Consider the following 19,713-nt stretch of genomic DNA (forward strand, 5'->3'; position numbering starts at 1 on the left):
AGGACATTTTTGAATGGTTAGTTGATGAATTCATGTAACTTATGTGTAGTTATCTTCTAGTCATTGATTGGCATATTCTGTCATAATCACGTTCCTCGGGGCAGGGTTTATGTAAATTTTAGGGTTAGTGTTGTCACTTACCCGTCGTGTGGTGAGGTCCCTCCCTATCAGACGCTTGTTGTAGTCTTTAAAAAGCAATTTCTTTAAAAGAAAATATCTCCCTTTGCTTTGAACTTTGAGCGATGTAGCTTTGCAGATGTCGTTTATGCTCAAACAGCAACATTACACACTAACTAAAGTTAGAAAAGTGAAATTAAAATCAACCACCCCTTTTAATTAAAGATGTTTTTGTATTACTTTTTAAATTGCAACAAACATTTGCAATGAACTTCGATGATCTGTTCCACTTGTCCGAAAAAAAAAACAAACAGTTCCAGTGAAAAGCAATGCCTAACTGCGTTCAAAAGTCTATCATTATCACAAAATATTAGCATAATAATAAAAGGCTTAAGAGTATAAAGCTTTTATCTATCAGAAATCTACCAAAAAGCATCAAACTTTTGCATATTCCACCCTACATTTAACTTTGGACTGTCAAAATAGATCAATGCCATTTCTGCTCTTCTGACATTTTGATGACTTTTCATCGTACAAAGGCGCAGAAATCTAATGCTAATGAGGAAGCTCACTGTTCAAGTGTCGTGGCTTCTGCCGCCTGACGAACAATCACTCTCAAAATTGCGGGTTCCGATGCCAAAATATAGAGTTTATTATCAGAGGTGCAAACAACTATTATTTAGGCCTATTATCTCTTTTTTTATCATTTGTTGTTTTAAGAAGTGGACAGAAGGCCCCCAAACGTTACTAAGTGAAACAGGGGGCCTATAACCAATTTTTTTTTCTCTATTGTCAAAACGAGAGGATCAGTTTAACATTTTTTTTCTGTGATGGCAGTTCACCATAGTGAACACTTACAGCCCTACATAAATACTGTATGTGTTAGTAGAATAAAGAAATAATATATAATAGTAGAATAACTTTGGCTATATTCACATTGATTATGCTTGATTCTTTTAAATTCTGATTAACAAAAATATTCCAAACGAGGAGATACCTTTGTACATCCCTATTTTATTTTTTAAAAATGTCAGAGTAAATATTGTTTTATTGATTGATTAAAAAAGTTACTTGGATAAAATTCAAGCCTCATTCTTTAAAAGGTAAAAAATTACAGCAAATGTAAAAGTGAAGTGACGTCCTCTGCAGTTAACCGATATAGTGCAGACACATTAGGAGCAGTGAGTAGTGAACACACACACAATGCAAATCGTGGTCACACACACCCGGAGCAGCCATTCAGCGATTGGGGGTTAAATGCCTTGCACCTCAGTCATTTCCTGCAATTAGGACTACCAAACCATTAGGCCAGAACTGCCCCAACAACATGTAATGGTGCAACCCAGATAGATTGATGAATGAGTGGATGTAGACAGCAGATGGCAGTCTCACGCTTCTGCAGGTTTTTGCTTCAGTCTCAATCCAGTGGCATCCCAACTGCCCATTACTGCTCACTGTCTGTTAAATCTTCGCCCCTCTGTCTTTCCAGACAACTATTTTTTGAGTGAAAGAGCGTAAAACGACAGCCTTCTTAGAAAATACAGCAAAGGAAAGTTTCAAATCTTGCTTACCTATCACTTTTATTTCAGTGACATTTGGGAATAGGTTTTAATGCATTTCCTCTGGCAGGACAGGTGCACTGCCAGAAATGAAAATTGTAGTTTCATCTACTTTGAAGGAAAAGGGGCAGCAAGTCGGCTACTAAATTATTCATCAAATCACAAATCCAGGGCTCAGAGTTCAGAAAGATGTAGAGTAGAATTGACATCAGAAGGTGCTGACAGGTTTTCCTAGTCTTTTGTTCTTCGGCTTTCTTAATGTGGGTTTTTGAAGATGTTTAAAACTAACTGCGGCAATAAGTGATAAACCTTGCCTTGCTTTCAGTTTCAAAGCTTGTGTCTTCTATTTGAAAATCATTCATTCTTTCCCACTATTTATTGATTCATACAAGCCTTAAGGCTGTCTTGATGTTAGTTGGGTCTTATCTGTGGAGACCATAAACCTGAATGTTACAATCTCTAACAAGCTCTTGCTCTATATCTATCCATCCATCCATCCATCCATCTTCCTTTTGACTTTATCATTGTGATTTGCATGTATTTTAAAGGTTAATTTTTACATCCGCCAGAATATAATTGGAAACACAGCCACTGACTGAATGAAAACACTCATTTAACTAAATGCTGTACTTAAGTGTATTCTGTGCATATTGACCAGACACAATTTACTCCACTAGATTTACAATAGACCCAGAATAATGATCAAAACAGAAGCGTGTCATTCATTGCCAGCTTTCATCCTTTGAAAGGCTCGCTCAAGATATAGCTTTATCAGCCTGAATCTTTTCCAAAATCAAGTTTCCTCTTATTCTAGGAAACTGCTAAACACACTTTTAGCTCCAGTCTTTAAATAGCTCAAACTGTACTGCAGCGTGTATAGTTAGCTGAACAAGTACCTGCAGAACATAATATAGAGTGGGTGCAGAGAGAGGGTAAAGAGAATGTGGGGGCTGCTCTCCTTTCAGATACAAGACCATTAAAGAAGAGTGTTGTTTAGAGGCCTGTCTACCTCGATCTGAGCAGTGTGACAGCAGAGGAATCTGAAGACATCTTTGTATTAGCAGTATGTGGAGTTTTCTGGGGTAGGAACTCATCAATATATAAGACCAGATGATGAAATTGCCATGTAAGACAAGGGCTTGACTTCACAGCGTGAGAGTTCTTACAATGGATAAACCTTGATTTTTAGGCAGGAAAGACACTGGGAAATAATGGTTCTCCAAATACTAGTCTAAGATGACACCGTTCATATTCAGTTATAAATCTAAAACTTTAGAGAACAACAAATTAAGTGAAGATTTCATCATTTAATCACCTTTATGTTGTTCCAAACCCGAATGACATTTTCTACTGTGCAACATAAAATGTAATATTTTGTTCCACAATTGAAAAAAAAAGTCATACATTTAGAAGAATACTAACAGAATTTAGTTTTTTTTTGGGTGGTGAGAGCTTGGCCGGTAAGATTTTTTTGTGTGAAAAGTCTCTTATGATCAACAAGACTGCATTTATTTGATCAAAATGCAGTTAAAACAGTAATATTGTGAAATGTTCTTTCACGTTTTCTGTTTTAATACATTTAAGAATGTAATTTATTCCTGTGATGCAAAGCTGAATTTTCAGCATCATGACTCCAGTCTTCAGTGTCACATGATCCTTCAGAAATTGCTGCTTAATATGTAGGCTATGTAAAAAAAAATTATTTTTATAAATAAGAGACCACACTAAACAAATCAGTACGAAGTATAGAACCAAGTGTATTTTTCCCTCTGTCATTGTACACATATTTAGATTTCATCTCACAGTAACACTTTACAATTACATTAAGAACGGGAATATACTTTGACCAGCATAGGTAAATGACAATTATATCTTAAAAGAACAAACAAAACAAAAACACAAACAAAATAAATTGCCCTGTCGATGACGTAACAAAAAAAAAGTAGTATGTAGTAATGGAGGTATGGCTAGTTGTAATGCTTCATATTTTACCAAATTCAATAAAATCCCAAAACATTTTTCCCCCCAGAATTTTACATTTGAAAATCACTTCATAGTTGAAGTAATATCTTTTCTTATTAACGTTATTTTTTTTTTCATTTGCAGAGAAAGGACTAAACAAAAACCTCTTTGTAATAACAAGGAATGTCAATTCAGTAAAACCATATTTTCAAATGTGAGAAATATCTAGACAGTATACTGTGTTTTTTTTTTTTTTTCTTCCTTTTTCCTCCTTTCCAGGAGGTGTCCTTAGATACAAAAGTCTGGACACAGGGTTGTGCTGCTTTATCCATAAAAGTCTTGTCAGTTCGCTCTTTTACGCTCTCCTTCAAGGTTTGGGAGGAGGTGAGCTGGCATTCTGATGAGAACAAGTTCCTTTTTTCCCTCCTAGAAGAGATGCCACACAGTTCTCAAAATATGATTTCGCCTCTGTTCTCCTTATCCTGTTTGTTTCAGTGTCTGTAGTCTCATTCGGATGGGTATTGGGCTGTAGTTTCACACCATAGAGAATATAGGAGGCAAGAGAAAGAATTCTCGTAGTCTTGCGTATATCTTTCTCATGCCGGAGGACGAACGAGGACAAACACTCACACACACACACACACACAGGCGCACACGTATTGTGTGCACGATACACACAAACCTGTCTCCTGAAGTGTTTTCAGCAATGTCCTGTATTTACATAGATACATCTTTTGTCCAAGCTGATGTTTAGTTCAGGACAGTCTCGCTTTCTGAGGTCTCTTTTGTCTGCGTCGTGTTCGCCCACGGTGTTATGAATCCCTCCAGGTGAGATGAGTTATCAACTTCATGTATTTCATATCAAAATACTCTCATGGAAAGCTGAATGTGAATACATCATGCATGGAACACAATTAGTAGCCTAACGGATCACAATGTTTCGACACCATGGAGAGAGAGAGAAAGAGAGAGAGATATGCCTTCTGTGGGCTTTTTAAAGTTCTAACAACCTTCTGAGCTTTTCTACACCCGCTGGTGGAGGTGTCGCTGTCAAAGCAGGCTTCGCCGTCTGATCTGCGATCCTAAGTGAGAGCGTGTTTATGAAACCATGGCGGGTGAACAACAAAAAAAGAATTAGATAAATGTGTTTCATGACAGGGACAGATAAATCCTAATTTCTACACCTGACAAAAGATATCCGAGTGGAAATGAATTCAAACTTTCGGCTCTATCAGAGAACTAAACAGAAGATGCGATTTTATCCGCTGCCTTTTCAACTGAACACGTTTTTTTTATTTTTTTCACCCTCCAAAAAAGGTGTCAGATTTAACATCTCCACAAGAACTGATGGGAGCATCTGCTTGTCTCATGCAAATAACTAACACAATCGGCTTCTGTTCTTCATAAATTATTACAACGAGGGCCAGCGAGCGTCTTGTAGAAGATCTCAATTTCATTGCTCTATGAAGGCATTATTAAATAAACGTTCAGGAATAGCACCAAAAGCTCGTTTGTGGAGACATCAGTTAAACCGGCGGCTTTTCTCTCCCTGTCCATGGTGTTTTGTTACGCTCCGCTCCTGTGGAGGCCCAGACCACGCAAAACATACATTTTTAATCGCAAAGAGGGCATTACATCATCTGGAATGTAATGGAAGAATTCGTTTGACATGATAGAGATAAAATTACATACAACAATGGCTTCGCAAAGACAGCAACGAAAGGAGGATCTATCCATTAGGGCCTTTCTCCTCATTCCCTACGTCCATATCTTTCGGTGGCAGAAAAACTTTTTGGAGAAGTAAACAGAAGATTGTGTGGCTTAAATGCTTGAGGATGCAGAGGAGGTGATTTAAAGTTTTAAAATCCTCAGCACACTTCCTGTCTTGAACCTCCTCCTCAGTCTCTCGTTCGCTCAGACGTAATACTCCTTGTCTTTGTTCTTCTTGCCCTTGGTGGTCGTTTTGGCGATGGCGGCAGTCGTGCTCGGCGTCTTCTCCTTCACTACGGCACCGTTGCTTTCGGAGCCCGAGTTGCGGCTCTGGTCCACCTGATAGGAGCCTTCGTCCCGGTTGCGGTACTTGTACATGGCGTAAAGGAGGATGAGGATGCAGAGGGCGGCGGCCGCCACGATGCCGACCACCATGCCTGTGGTGCTGCTGGACTCCCTGATCACTTCCACGGCGCCCGGGCGGGCCTTCTCCATCAGGTCGGTGGGGTGAGCTGTGGGCACATGGGGGAAATCAGGCGGGTAGGTTAGACCTGGAGTGTGACGGGAGGACGGGGCGGGTGGCAGGAGCACCTGGTCGCGGGTGTTCATTTTGCCCGCGGGGATGTGGAGCTGGTTGGGGTGGGTGGTGGGGGCGGGGGCTGGAGGACGGTGGTCACCTGGGCCCTGGCCTCCGCCCTTGCCCACGGCGGGGGGCGGCGGCAGGACTGTCCTGTCCGTGACCATGGGGGAGTTTTTGTAAAAGTCCTCGTCATCGGACTCCGTCATTTCTCCGGAGCCGAAGGCCGACACCTCCATGGGGTCGCCGCAGTCCTCCTGGTCCGGAGGGCACGGCGGACGGGGGTCGGACAGAACGAGGGACTCTTTGGTGGTTTGGAGAGGGGCCAGGGAAGTGGGAGGGGCGGGGATGGCAGGGTAACGGGTGGCCATGGGAAGGGGGTCTTGGGTGTCCACGGTAATTATGGGCAACACAAGTTCACCTCCTAGGATGAGAGAGGAAAAAGGGCGAGAGGAAGAAGAATTAGCGAGGACCCGACAACAGCTACATGTACACACACACGCTAAATCTATTTGTTATGTGCAATTTATTCTAGGACAAAGATTCTACAGACTATTCACATGAAAAAAAAGCTAAAATATTTTTTAAACCTAGTCATATGGCTAACACAAATATGTCTAGATTACTCAAATAACATCTAAAAAAGAACCAACTCATATCTTGAATAGCTCTTGGCTCTTCTTTGGTTAAACAATATAGCAAACCATGGAGTTTGGGTCACTTACATCAACAAATAGGCCGCATGATTTTTGCATGGAAAAAAAGCAAATTACAAAAAACAAAGGTGTGTAAGATGGTCCCTTTAAAAACACAACTTTTCTCCCCTTTATACTCTTTGACACACTCATCTGTGCTCTAGTCCTTCATCTAACTTGTATAAATACAGATGTCCCTTTGCAATGATAAATCATTTAAATGCTGTGTCTCAAAACTTAGTAAGCGGTAATGCCTATATAGGGAATCATCTTATAAATCTTATTACAAACAAAATGGAAGATCATAAGTTGATTTGACTAATTTGAGAGGCAGAACTTCATAAAAATGGCACTCAAACTGACGTGCACGAGACTCATCTGATTCTGATTTAGCATGTGGTTGAGCTAACCAAAACACTGCATTTTCATTTTATACACTACTGTTCACAAGTTTGGGGTTAGTATTTTTTTCAGCAAGTATTGCATTAAATTGATGAAAAGTGACAGTAAAGGCTAAAATATTAAAGAAAAAGATTTATATTTTATATAAATGCTGTTCATTTGAACTTTCTATTCATCAAAGAAAATGATTCCATATATATATTTCGACAAAAATATTCAGCAGCACTGTTTTCCGCATTAATAATACTACTAAATGTTTCTTAAGCACCAAATCATATTAGAGTGATTTCTAAAGGATCACGTGACACTGAAGTAATGAATAACATTTTAAAATATATTTAATTTTAAGTTATTTTTTTTTACTCTATTTCTGATCAAATAAATGCAGCCTTATGAGCATAAGAGACTTCTTTCAAAAACATTAAAAAATCTTACCGACCCGAAACTTTAGAAATTTTTTTAATAACAATTATTAAAGAAATAAAATAAAACTTTCATTTTAAAACATTTCTCTCAGCTCCATCCTCTACCTTGAATGAAGCTCACATCACATTATGGGACAACCTTATCCATGAAGGAAACAAGCTATAATGCTTTAAATTACATGTACAATGAGTTATTTTTGAAGGTTTTTCAGGTTTTCAACTGACAATTTGAGAGATTTTTTTTGTGTGTGTGTCAGGAGCACTCAAATGATGCCCAAACAAGCTAGGCAGGCAGCTGACTAGATTTTGAGACCTAGCCAAAAAATAGGACTGTTGTACCAATTATTTAATAAGAAATGTCTGGGTTAAAACATTTAATTTTCCAACATTTTGTTCAACTAAAATAATCTGAAATGAAACCGAAGGCTTGGACAAATGTCAAACAGCAACAGCTGATTCTCCAGATGGGCCATCATAAAGAACTCAACCACTCAATGACACTGAATGATTGCAACACTGCACAATCACAGGAGCAATAGCTGAGCACAGAGTATTAATTCCATGTACTACATGTGCAACACAGTTTGATGTCACACATAATTTACTGATACAGTATATACTGACCAAAGTGGAACTCAACGATGGAGTGGAATGACCACTTAGCGTTATGAATAGCCCAGATACTGTAGTAGGAGAAGGCCACCCTTCAAGAAATATAACCCTTACCTAAACGTATCAAGCAACCTAAATGACCAGCTGAGCTCCCAAGTATACTTCTATTTTTTTCATAGTGTCTGTAAGGTTAATATGGGGGAATAGTGCTAGCAGATAAGCATTATGGCAAACAGAATTCAGTAATTCTGAAACAAATGATAATGTAAAAATTATTGGTTACACATTGTTTTAAGGTGTTACATTGCACTTACTCAAATAAGTACTGAGTAATATTAATTAACTACATGTACTTGCTATAGAGTTACGGCGGTTAAGGTTAGTTACTTGTAATTATGCATAATTTACTGTTATTACTATAGTAAGTACATGTAATAACCACCTTAAAATAAAGTGTTACCAAATGACATTTCAGATCCAACTGATGAGTTTTATTTCCTGAATATTTTCAAAACATCATATGTCATTTTATGGAATAGTTTCATTTTACATATGAACTCAACAGAAATTTTATGAGGTCTTAAAAAAAAAAAACCTAGTTGAAGCTCAAGCCGGAATTATACTGCGGAATTATCTATGGAACTGCACTACATCCAATTGGAATATTGGATAATGTCACCTCTCTGAAAAAAAGTCTTCTATTTAAGACTCACTCAGTCGACACCGACTTGTGTAGGTCTGTGTGGTTTCAGTGCTGCTGTACGTATGTGTACTCACCAGTGCCAGGCTCACACTCCTCCAGATCCTCGTCATCACTGGGACACTCGGCTGACGCCACCAGCAGGTCATCTGAGTTCTGAAAGAGAAGACGGAATACAGGTTCTTTTTCCAAGTCTGGAGGCAGATTCCATTTAATCTGATTTCTCCACAACCTTGAAAGTTTTGACAGTAAGCTTTCGTCATATATGGACATTTATGTCTCAGGGGTTGATGTTTATTAAAGCTAACAACTTTTTTTTTTTTTACCAACTTTTCAAATATAGTTTTGCCCTAGACCCAGACTTTCATAAACTATGAAAATTCACTATAAACATATGAATTATTAAAAATGTAAAACTATGACTATTTAAACAAAAACTGGAATAAACAAAGAATTTCAATATTTATAGTAAAGATTCATAAGCACCGATTTATGATTCTGCCAGTGGGTGCTCACCCTCCAAAACCACTACCCCCAGGGCTTAATTTGAGCCGGAACACGCCGGAACATGTTCCGGCACCTCCGACATTGGATCCGGAACCTTTTTTATTGGATCCGGCACCTCCCGTGTCAATAAAATTAATTGCCTAAATAAAATAAAATTACTGTTTTAGTGTTCAATGTTTGTGACACATGACTTGCGCGCTTGTTGTACGAGTTGAGATTGATGTTAGCCTCGATCGTTTCACTCAGGGGAAAAATGTCAAAAAGACGCTATAGACAGTCAGATCCCAAACAAGCAAAAATCGTTTCTGCTGATCAAAAAGGAGACCACGGTGGACACAGTAGCCTAGTATCGACATTATATCTCGTTATTTCGACATAATAAGGGGACATTCTAATCTGCCACATTAAGCGTTCTTATAATGGTTTTCTATATATGGGAGGAAAATGCTTAACGTGTAAATGCGTTCATATTATGGGCTCATCTGATTTTTTGTACATAGCATATTTGTCAGGATTTTAGTATCATAATGATTAATAACGCACAATTATCCGTGAACTTGATCTGAACAAATGCCTTTCACTTGTGTGTGCAAAATTCAGAATTAAATTAATGTGCAGAAATGTGTACAAATAGAGAGTATGTAGGCCTACTATGCCGTTGTAGCCATTAAAAAAGCACATTTAGTTTCATATTTGTTAAAATATTATAATGTTTTTGTTTTTTTTTTCATTTATGTTGATTTATGAAAAGTGAACAGCACGACCGAGTAAGATAGGATGCGCAATATGAGACATGGAGCGGGTCAGACATGATTTTGTCCGTTGAAGTTGAAGTTGTTTAGAAAGCCTTTCTTTAAAGTGAATTTCGTTTTGTATAAATTGTATCTTAATTTTAATCAAATTTTCATCAACCATTTGCCTGTAGGCCTATTTATTGAATACGAAAAAAATATAACGGAGGCGCCAGCGCGCTCACTTGCATTGCACGTGAACTGCAGCACGAAACTCAGTGTATGCCTCACACAGACATGACAAATACATCAAATACACAAAGCTTGAAATGTCTTTAAACGAAATAATTCAAAACGAAAAAGGAAAAAGGCTACTCTCTGATTATGTAATCCATTAGGCCTATTTATGTGCATTTCTCTCTATAAGTGCGTTCACACGGAGATGGCGATCGTCAACTTCATCTTTGCAGCTGAGTCGACACTTTTAGAGAAAACACTTTATTGTTTTTATTAATAAAAATCAATACACGCGTCACCGGATTTACAGATGCACGCACACATATTATTTCGAAATAACGAGATATTTTGTTGAAATAACAGTCATTATTATTAATTTATTTGTTCTATCTGTAATAAAATAAATAAACATTATTATTAATAATAGCCTACATCTTTTAGAATATTTGATTGAATGCTGAATGTTATTTAAGTAGCCTACTTGTTCAATTTAATAAAATTAAAACTTTAATTGTGATCATTAACATAACTGAATATTAAATATTTAGTGGCCAAGTTTTGCGCAGCTCCCCGTCAATGATCTATCTATAGCACCCACTCAGCTGGCGCTGTCCCTGCAGAGAAGCTACGTAGGCAGTGTAATTATTATTATTTATTTTTTTTGTTCCGTTACCTCCAACCCCCGTTTTGAGTCGCCGGATCCACCCCCCCTCTGCGCTCCGGGACCTCCCACTTTACAAATAAAGCACTGACTACCCCCCACCCCCACCCCCCAAAAAATTATAGCTAAGCAAGGTGCTAACAATGACATACAGATATGCTACAAATACCCCTTACATTTTTTTTAAACACAATCATTACTTAATACTTATACTAGTTTTTCAAGAATGCAGTCTTTATCTGCATGCAATGGTGTGTTTGATGAATTCATTAAACAAAAGCATACCACCAGACATAAACACATTTTTATTCACATATTCTTCCTGTGAGTGTTGTCTTAATTACTTAAAGTTAATTGCCAAGTTAATTACTTAAAATGCAATTTATCAGGTGCAAAAAACAAAAACAAAACAGAAAGCAAAAGCTTTTCTATCAGGTTGTTATGTCGTAATGCTAAATATGGTCCAATTTAGAGAGGTTCCTGAATTTCAATCACTTTTTGATTGGTTAACATCAGAGAATATTTTAATTCAGAAATGTTTAAAATGTCATTTCCGTCACATCTTAAATTGTGTGGTGGAAATGACATTTTAAAACACTGTAGTAAAAATGCTCATGACTTCCAGAAAATCTTCTGTGATGCATGGCCACGGTTTTGATTGTACTAAAAGCGTCTACTGTTGAAGAAACACCCATTGGTTGTGGAGGAATTTATATGATGATGTGATACTAGACCAAATGGCTTTGCTGCCCCTTGGTTTGACCTGAGTTTGAATTAACATTCCCGACTCATACCTCACATTCATAAAACATGTAATTGGATCTGGGCCATGACTGATTTGGACCCATCAGTTTGTCCTTTCCCATCGAGAGGTCAGAACAATTTCACTGTTCACTCGTATGGGCATATTTATCTGTTTGCGAGGCATCGACAGAATGAGACTTCCCTTGCGATCGCTAGATGAGGTATATGGAGGTATTCATTGATGGTGACACCAGGTTTTGCATTTGTGCTCTCCATTTTAATACACACACAAACAAAAGACAGAGCTAAAGCTTTTACATATGCATATAATGAAAACCTTCATGGTAAACCATTAAATAGGTAATGCATGGTTTCCATGATGTGATTACTGAGATAATACGTTTTAACCTCTTCATTCGAGACCCGATACGATTCTGACTTAATGTATGCAAATATGCTCCACATCTGCATTTAAATACTGATAATTTTGACCAAGATTGACGTAACTGAATTGGCCTGCAGACAGTCTTAATTGGTCTGGCTGAAATAGTGTCGTATTGATCTAGTCCCCATTTTGTTAGTGTTTTTCTTGTCCTCTGACTGTTCACTATTGTCAGCTACAAACATTCTGAATTGGCCAGAGTTAAATTACTTTCGAAAGTAAGCTTATTGAGGAAAACATTCTGTTTCAAAGGCTTTCCATCATATCAGCAATGTTATTATGCTTTATTTACACCAAATAAACAAAACCATTTCATGTCCTCGACATCCATCAAATACTGATGTAGCTGAATTCTGCTGAAACGAAAAGAAACAAACCTTAGCGCGACAAAGATGTAAATGTACAGACAGCACCATCAGGGTTATTTTAAACAAAAAGCCTACCTTTGAACGATTAAAGCATTTACTGAGACAAAAGAAAAGCTAAGATGAATTTGCTTGGTTTTTGAGTCTGATTACAAATATTAAAGACTCTGACATTTCCAACCTCTAATTAAAAGACGCATTGCAGCATTAGTTTTGCCTGACTGCGTTTATTAAAGGATAATTAGCGCGCTTCTTATCTGCACTTTTGCACAATGCCTGTGTGTTTAGTAAGACAAGTTTATTAAGAACACTGGAATTGCAGGTTGTTTCTTGATACGTGCATACATTCCTTACAAATACGCCATGACTAATTTTTTGATATGACAAAAAGAAAGTCGAGGGCACTTTCAATATCCAAATCCTGAAAAGGGAAACAGTGTTATGTCAGCTTGATCAAGGGCTTACTTAACATACACTATTGGCACAATTTCCAAAACGCTGCAAGAGTTCTGACTTGAGCTGTGATTTACATGGAGTCATAAAGGTTCACTTCAAATGAAGCACAAATATGAGGTCGTGGAAAAGCAATCTTAGATCAAAAGATTTGAGTTGCTGGATGCATGGACGCTTTGATACAAAACAGCACAAGCCGCTGAAAATGAGGCTGAAATAATTACATATGTCTGACCCTGCAGCTCTGACTGATTTTCAGAACACTTGATTTGAGTTTGCCCTTCAAATATTTAGACATTCAAGGTCTGATTTGAGCTGCCTCGCTGCCTTATAGAGCATCCTAAATGTCACTGAACCTTTCTTACATAAGCAGAAAATCGACATGCTACACACAGGGGCTTCGGTCAGGGGGTAATAGTGGAACTATGTAAAAGGCGCCCTCAGGGAGGAGGGGCCCACAAAGATATATTGATAATCCATAATATCATCATGGCAAAATGGCATAGTTATAATAACATGCTATCATTAGGAATAACATTTCGCAAGACTCAATTTTCCATCCGTAAAAATGAGAAATGTTCTTTATTTGCCTTGCAGCGCGTGTCCTCCCATGTTAGTGATCCCCCCCATCAAAAGGGAAAGTGGTTTGGTCTTGTTCCCTTTCGAGGTGGTCTCTCAACATTGCGTAATAGCTTACACTTTGAGAAAACTCCTTTATCCCAAATTCTTGAAGACTGATAGAATCACGCTATTGCACTTGCAGTAGCCAATGGTGTCCGAGCGCTCTTCCTTCAAAGACTCGGTCTTGACTCGGACTCGACCCTTCAAAGACTCGGTCTTGACTCGGACTCGGCATAGGCGGTCTCGTCCCCATCTCTAGTCCACTAGAATACATACCACTACAACATTTTAATTTGCTCTGCATGTCCTAACTATGATTAAAAAAGTCAGGGTGGGCTTAACATGTTGATGACAGAGCAGCACTGTTGAAGCAGTTTAGAAAAATAGGCAGAAGATGATGCATGTGGTAGGGATTTTTTTAATTATAGTAAAAGCATAGTCCATATTAAGATGTTAAGACTGCTCCTCTAAACAATTCCCAATCTAGCTTAGTCTGTAGGCCTAACTGTTGAATATTAACTGGGGTGATATTAAATCATGAATATCAAAACTGACATGTTTTTATGGTCTTGTTCTCGACTCCTAAAGACTCGGTCTCGACTCGGACTTGCTTCCTCAAAGACTCGGTCTTGACTCGGACTCGACTGAATTTGAAAACCAACGGACTCGGTCTCGACTCGGACTCGACCCTTCAAAGACTCGGTCTTGACTCGGACTCGGCATAGGCGGTCTCGTCCCCATCACTACGCTATACAGCAAGTACTGGGCTGCGTTCCAGACACGCACTTGTGAACTTCCCTAAGCTCTTCCCCTCGGGGGAATCCCTGCCGCCATTTTGAAGTGCGTTCCACTTCGTGAAGTGAATGAGGGAAGTTTATATGGACAGAACCTTGGTCAAAAAAGGGAGCGAGTCTACTTCATATGTACACTTCAGGCAGCTCCATATACCACAATGCAACATGATTGTGACGTCAGCGCATGTTGCGTTTAATTCACCTCACCACAAACAACTCTATGATATATTAATTATTTAAAAAATAATTTTTTAAACAACTCAAACACACATAGAATGCTACATTAAACAATTTCGTAAGGGAAAAAATTAAATATTAAATCAACCCCATAGTGGATTCTAAGTGATCAAGGGCTTAAAACGTTTCAATTCAGCCTATTGCAAAGGTTCCGCCAGTAGTAGGCACTCATGCAACGTAAGCAATGACGTACATCCGAGTGAACGAGATGGAAGGAAGTTAGCGAGTGAAGGGCATGACAATTTTGGAGTGGAACGCAGCCCTGAGTGTCAATAGAGATTATGTGCTACTTAACTTCCGTATTCTGTAAAGCAGATTGCATCGCTTCCGGATCAGGGCCCGGTTCCCCGATAACGCTCACTCTTAGCGCGCTAAGAAGACTCGAAATATATATCTTACCAAAGTTGTTTATGTTCCTAAGTGTGTTCCCCGAACCATACCTTAGGAAGCTGCTTAAGATATACCTTCTTACGTGCGACGTTACCGTGTGCTGTCCGTGGCGATGGTGCCGAACTGGTTGATATCGATGGCTCGAGAATCAATTATTCTTTCGTGCAGGGGCTGTTTATGTGAGAAAGCGGTGTTCTTTATAAAAGAAGCACTTCAGAAATAGTTGAAATTGCATTTATTAGGACTCATGGGATATTATAAAAAATAATCCAAACTATAATAGCCTATAATAGCCTAGCCTACATATTTTTAAATTGTATCATATATTGCTGCCATAATAACCATTTCAAATTTGTACGTGCATTCTTCTCTTTCCCATTTTTGTTCGCTGAGGTGGAGCTGCGATGAAATATTGTTCTTGGAAATACTTTCCAGCATTTCAGTAATAAAAGTGTAGGCCTACATCTCGGTGCTCGGCAGTGATCAAAAAGGGTTTAAACAGTGGATTTTGAATCTCTTCTTGTAAACACAGAGTGGATTCAGACGGCAATTAAATTACCACACGACCTGTTTGTCAAAAAACAGTAGGTACTAATTCGGCCAGGGATTTTTACGCGGGTTAGGTGAGGAAAAAAACAGTGATATTATGGATTCGGACAGCACTAAAATCACTAACTCACCCCTATAAATATTTAAAATACCATACAAGCCCATGAGAAACAATATTAGCGTCCGAATAGGACTTAACTGACAGTAGCCTATGCTTTCACTGGCCTTTAAAAGCGCTTTTTAATTAAATTAATAATATTGTATAATAATCTAATTAAAAATCTAACAACAATCAGTGTAATGACAATTTTATTCTTTGCATGAAAACACTTGAATTAGCCTAATTGAATACTGTCTGGGTGTATTAAAATATCAGAATTATATTCGTATAGACCTGCAACAGTGATGAGGTAAAGCTAAGAGTGGTCCAGACCAACCTTACGAAAGTGTGACTTACAGAAGATATACTTAGCGTACGAACGTGTCGGGAATCGTGCCATAACGTTAAGAGAGAGGTTAAGGAATAGGTTAAGAACTACTTAGCGATAAGAACGTTTTGGGGAACTTTGGGGAACCCAGATCTTTTGTATGTGCTTCGTGAAAAAATTTGCTGTTTTACTCAAGATAACTTAAAGGGGCGAGCAAAAACAAGCATAACCAATGTCCCTCGCATATGCAGATTGATATCTAAAAGTTTTTTCTTCTTCACACAAACATTTATATATTTAAATAGAATAAATGCCAAGAACGAAGTGAACTAGGTAGGTAAGCCAATTACCTTAAAAGTCCATAGATATCGGCGTCAGTTCATACTACTGTTAACACTTTCTCTGACAAGCGGATGCGATGAGACCAGTGTTCTGGTTTGGTCATGTGACGTTCGACATATACCCTATTGCATCTGAATCTTTCTCCTTCACGCAGCTATATGCTGTCTTTAAGAAGCCACCTTTTGTTCACCATTGAGGTACGCTCTTTAACGGACAGTGCCTGGATTGCTGCCCCCTGCAGTGTTCTGGTGAGTATGACATCTCTTATAGGATGGAAACGGATAAGCTGTCAGGATCGACTCACAATTGATTAGACAATAGCATGTTGCTAAGTTAATGATGAAATATGCTGCAAGAGTTCGACTCACAATTGATTTTAATAGTGCAACATTAGCATATTGCTAAACTAACAAAACATTCTGCACAGGATCGAATTACAATTGATCTTAATTCTGATATTAGCAAATTGCTAAGCTAATGATGAAACACTGCATGTATCGACTCACAATTGATAGCAATAGTGTAACATTAGCATGTTTCTAAACTAAAAAAAAAAAAAAACCTGCATGGTGTCGACTTTACAATTAATTTCAAAAGTATAACATTAGTATAGAGGGAATGTATTGATGTCACTTTCCCGCCGGAACACAACCCCCTCAGCCGGACTGAGTGGCAGAGGAGCTGCTGGGTGACTGGATTTAATAGAGGAAACGGCAAAAACGCGATTAAAACAAATGATTATCAGTTTAAACTAAAGGTTGGACTCGATATAGTGTTCCTTACAACTTACCAAAGATTCAATGATCCATGGATATTGAAATGCAGCCAGGAATAGTGTTTCCTCACATTTATATGAGCCTGATTTTGACGCCGGAGAAATACATAAAACAAATTTGCCTTTGAACGCTTTATATAAATACAATATAGGTAGTTCTAAATCCGGGTGATCACTCATATCAATGTTATATATATCATCATCCAGCTCAAAAACTTGTATAGTTTTTTGTCAGTGTTTATTTAAAAACATCCGATTGTGCTTAATAAGCCGACAAAGCACATGGTCATGTAAATGCGGAAACACGTTTTCTTTTATCGGAGTAAGGTCATAAACGGCTTAAGCATAAACCGGTCGACACAAGTAGTTTTTTGCCTCTTACTCCGATTTCGCACGGTTTGTAAAAGCATTAACCTGGTTTCTGATGGCTTATTGAAGTGCGCATGTGTGAAATGGGACAGGAACGCATCCTTAGTGCAGATTTAAACACAGAACAGAGCGAGCATTTTGCAGGAAAGGAAGAAGGAAATTTATCAGAAACGCAGACTCTTTCATGACCCAGAAAGTTATAAAAATGTCCTCTCATCTTGTGCAGCAAAAGTAGAAGTGGTTCAGTAAAAACGCTGCATCTGTAACTCCATGAAAGGATAATATGTGACCCTGGACCACAAAACCAGTCACAAGTAGCACGGGTATATTTGTGAATAGCAAATATGGGTCAAAATGATTGATTTTTCTTTTATGCCAAAAATCATTAGGATAATAAGTAAAGATCATGTTCCATGAAGATATTTTGTACATTTCCTACTGTAAATATATATATAAAAAATATTTTTGTGAGTGGATGCAGCAAAAGCACGAACATAAATGGACAACTTTAAAGGCGATTTTTCTCAATGTTTAGATTTTTTTGCACCCTCAGATTCCAGATTTTCAAATAGTTGTATCTCGGTTTTGTGGTCCAGGGTCACATATACGAGCTGTAAGTTTCCTGCTGACATGTTGCAAGCTTTATTTAACATCACAGCCGACATAAATGAAATACTCTAGCCAGATACGCAAATGATTGTTTTGTCGTCACACAGGAGCATGGCCTGATTTATTAAGAAATTCATGTAAACGTGCCGCTGTTTACTTGTGTTGTCACGGTAACTGGTTTGCATGTAACAGCGAAAACTGGTTATTTCAATAAGCTGATATTTGTGAGTTATCAGCTTACTGTGGTGCATGTAAACATTCTCAATGGTAACTGCAAATCCACCTTTCGCTGCCTGGAGTCAAGTTGTTTCTATGAATTAAAGCGATCCATTTCCTTCTCTGTTTTGTAGCGTTCGGCAGTCTGTAAAAATATACTTCAGATTTCTTGTCAAATGTAGTTGTACAGTCAATCGCAAAGTTCTTTCCCGTTTAGGATGTGTTTTGTGTGTTTTTCGCGGCATTCGCGCTGAAAACCAATGCTGATTGATTTCAATAGTGTGTGACATTAGCATGTGTTCTGTGCAGGATCAAATCAATTGATTTCAATAGGGACATTAGCATATTGCTAAGCTAATGATGAAGTAAGTACTCTGCATATTATGGACTTACAATTGATGTTGGTCAATTGAAACGTAAAATACAAAGAAAACTCAAATACTGGGTAAAGTAATCTATTTGAACTGCACACATCAAGAGAAATTTTCTTTTAAATGTCTTTTTTACACAGTGAATGTAAATATAGTTAATATAGTTCATAAAGGAATAAATTTGTAGTCTAGACACGTGCTATTCCACATAAATGTCTTACTCATCTTGAGGAGATGAGGAGAGGAGTGGTGCACTGGGACTTCCTCAGCACTAAGCTGTCTCACTCAAATCCCCATTTCCATGCTATTGCTTTGTATGACAATTTACACCCAGAACAGCACGGATTAAGAGTGATTCACAGCTTGCACGTGAGAGAATCTGTGTTCGTCCTCAGTTGCGCTAATGTTTGCTTCTGGTGGCTATGGATCTTGGCAGTTTCGCTATGATTGACACTGATTGTTATTGAGCTTGGCCTTTATTCTTATCAACGTGCATCTCCTGATCAATGGAGTTGAACACCACATGAATAAAGGCTGACAGTGGGGGAGGCAAGCGCTGCTAACTCGCTACCAATATGTGATGAATGGGGGGCAGAGACAACACAGACATGTCAGATATGACTCTCAATATTCTCAAAATTAATAGCCTTGTGCTCCAGCATTTTACAGATGCTGCTTGAGGATAAATATATAGAATTTTTTAGGCTGTCGATAGGCATGAAGAATTGCTGGGCTAGGAACAACAATGGCCAGTCTATGCTTTAATGACAAGAGAGAAACCAGCATGTTAAGCAAATAAAACCTTACGTTTACATAAATTGTGAGCTTGTCCAGAAATATCAGGGCACTGTTAAAGCCGGCCCAAAGTTATCTAGCTGGATAAGACGGGGTTCTATTGAAATTGTGAGAATGATTTGTGATAGTCTTGGATACGCTATATTGTTTTCTAGTTTTAAAAAAAGAGAGCAAAAAATGGTTTATGAATTTGAATAAATGCAGTTTTCTCTCCCTCTCTCTCTCTCTCTCTCTCTATATATATATATCATTTCAAACTATTGCAAATTTAAAATATACATTTGTGTAGCATTTTTTTAACCGTTTTTAACCGTTCAA

General features: G+C 38.1%; 1 protein-coding gene across 1 annotated transcript in view; it reads right to left on the reverse strand.

The window, feature by feature from the left end:
• Positions 1–3,420: 3,420 nt before the first annotated feature.
• Positions 3,421–19,713, reverse strand: part of nrxn2a (neurexin 2a) — a gene marked incomplete at its 5' end in the record, with an annotated part of 371,676 nt that continues 355,383 nt past the window's right edge. Inside the window, 2 exon segments of the mRNA XM_081391515.1 lie at positions 3,421–6,349; positions 8,837–8,915. Of these exon segments, the coding sequence (XP_081247641.1) occupies positions 5,553–6,349; positions 8,837–8,915 (876 nt within the window). The 3' untranslated portion in view covers positions 3,421–5,552.

The sequence above is a fragment of the Scardinius erythrophthalmus genome (genome assembly GCF_964197995.2).
Source record: "Scardinius erythrophthalmus genome assembly, chromosome: 17".
Lineage (NCBI taxonomy): Eukaryota > Metazoa > Chordata > Actinopteri > Cypriniformes > Leuciscidae > Scardinius > Scardinius erythrophthalmus.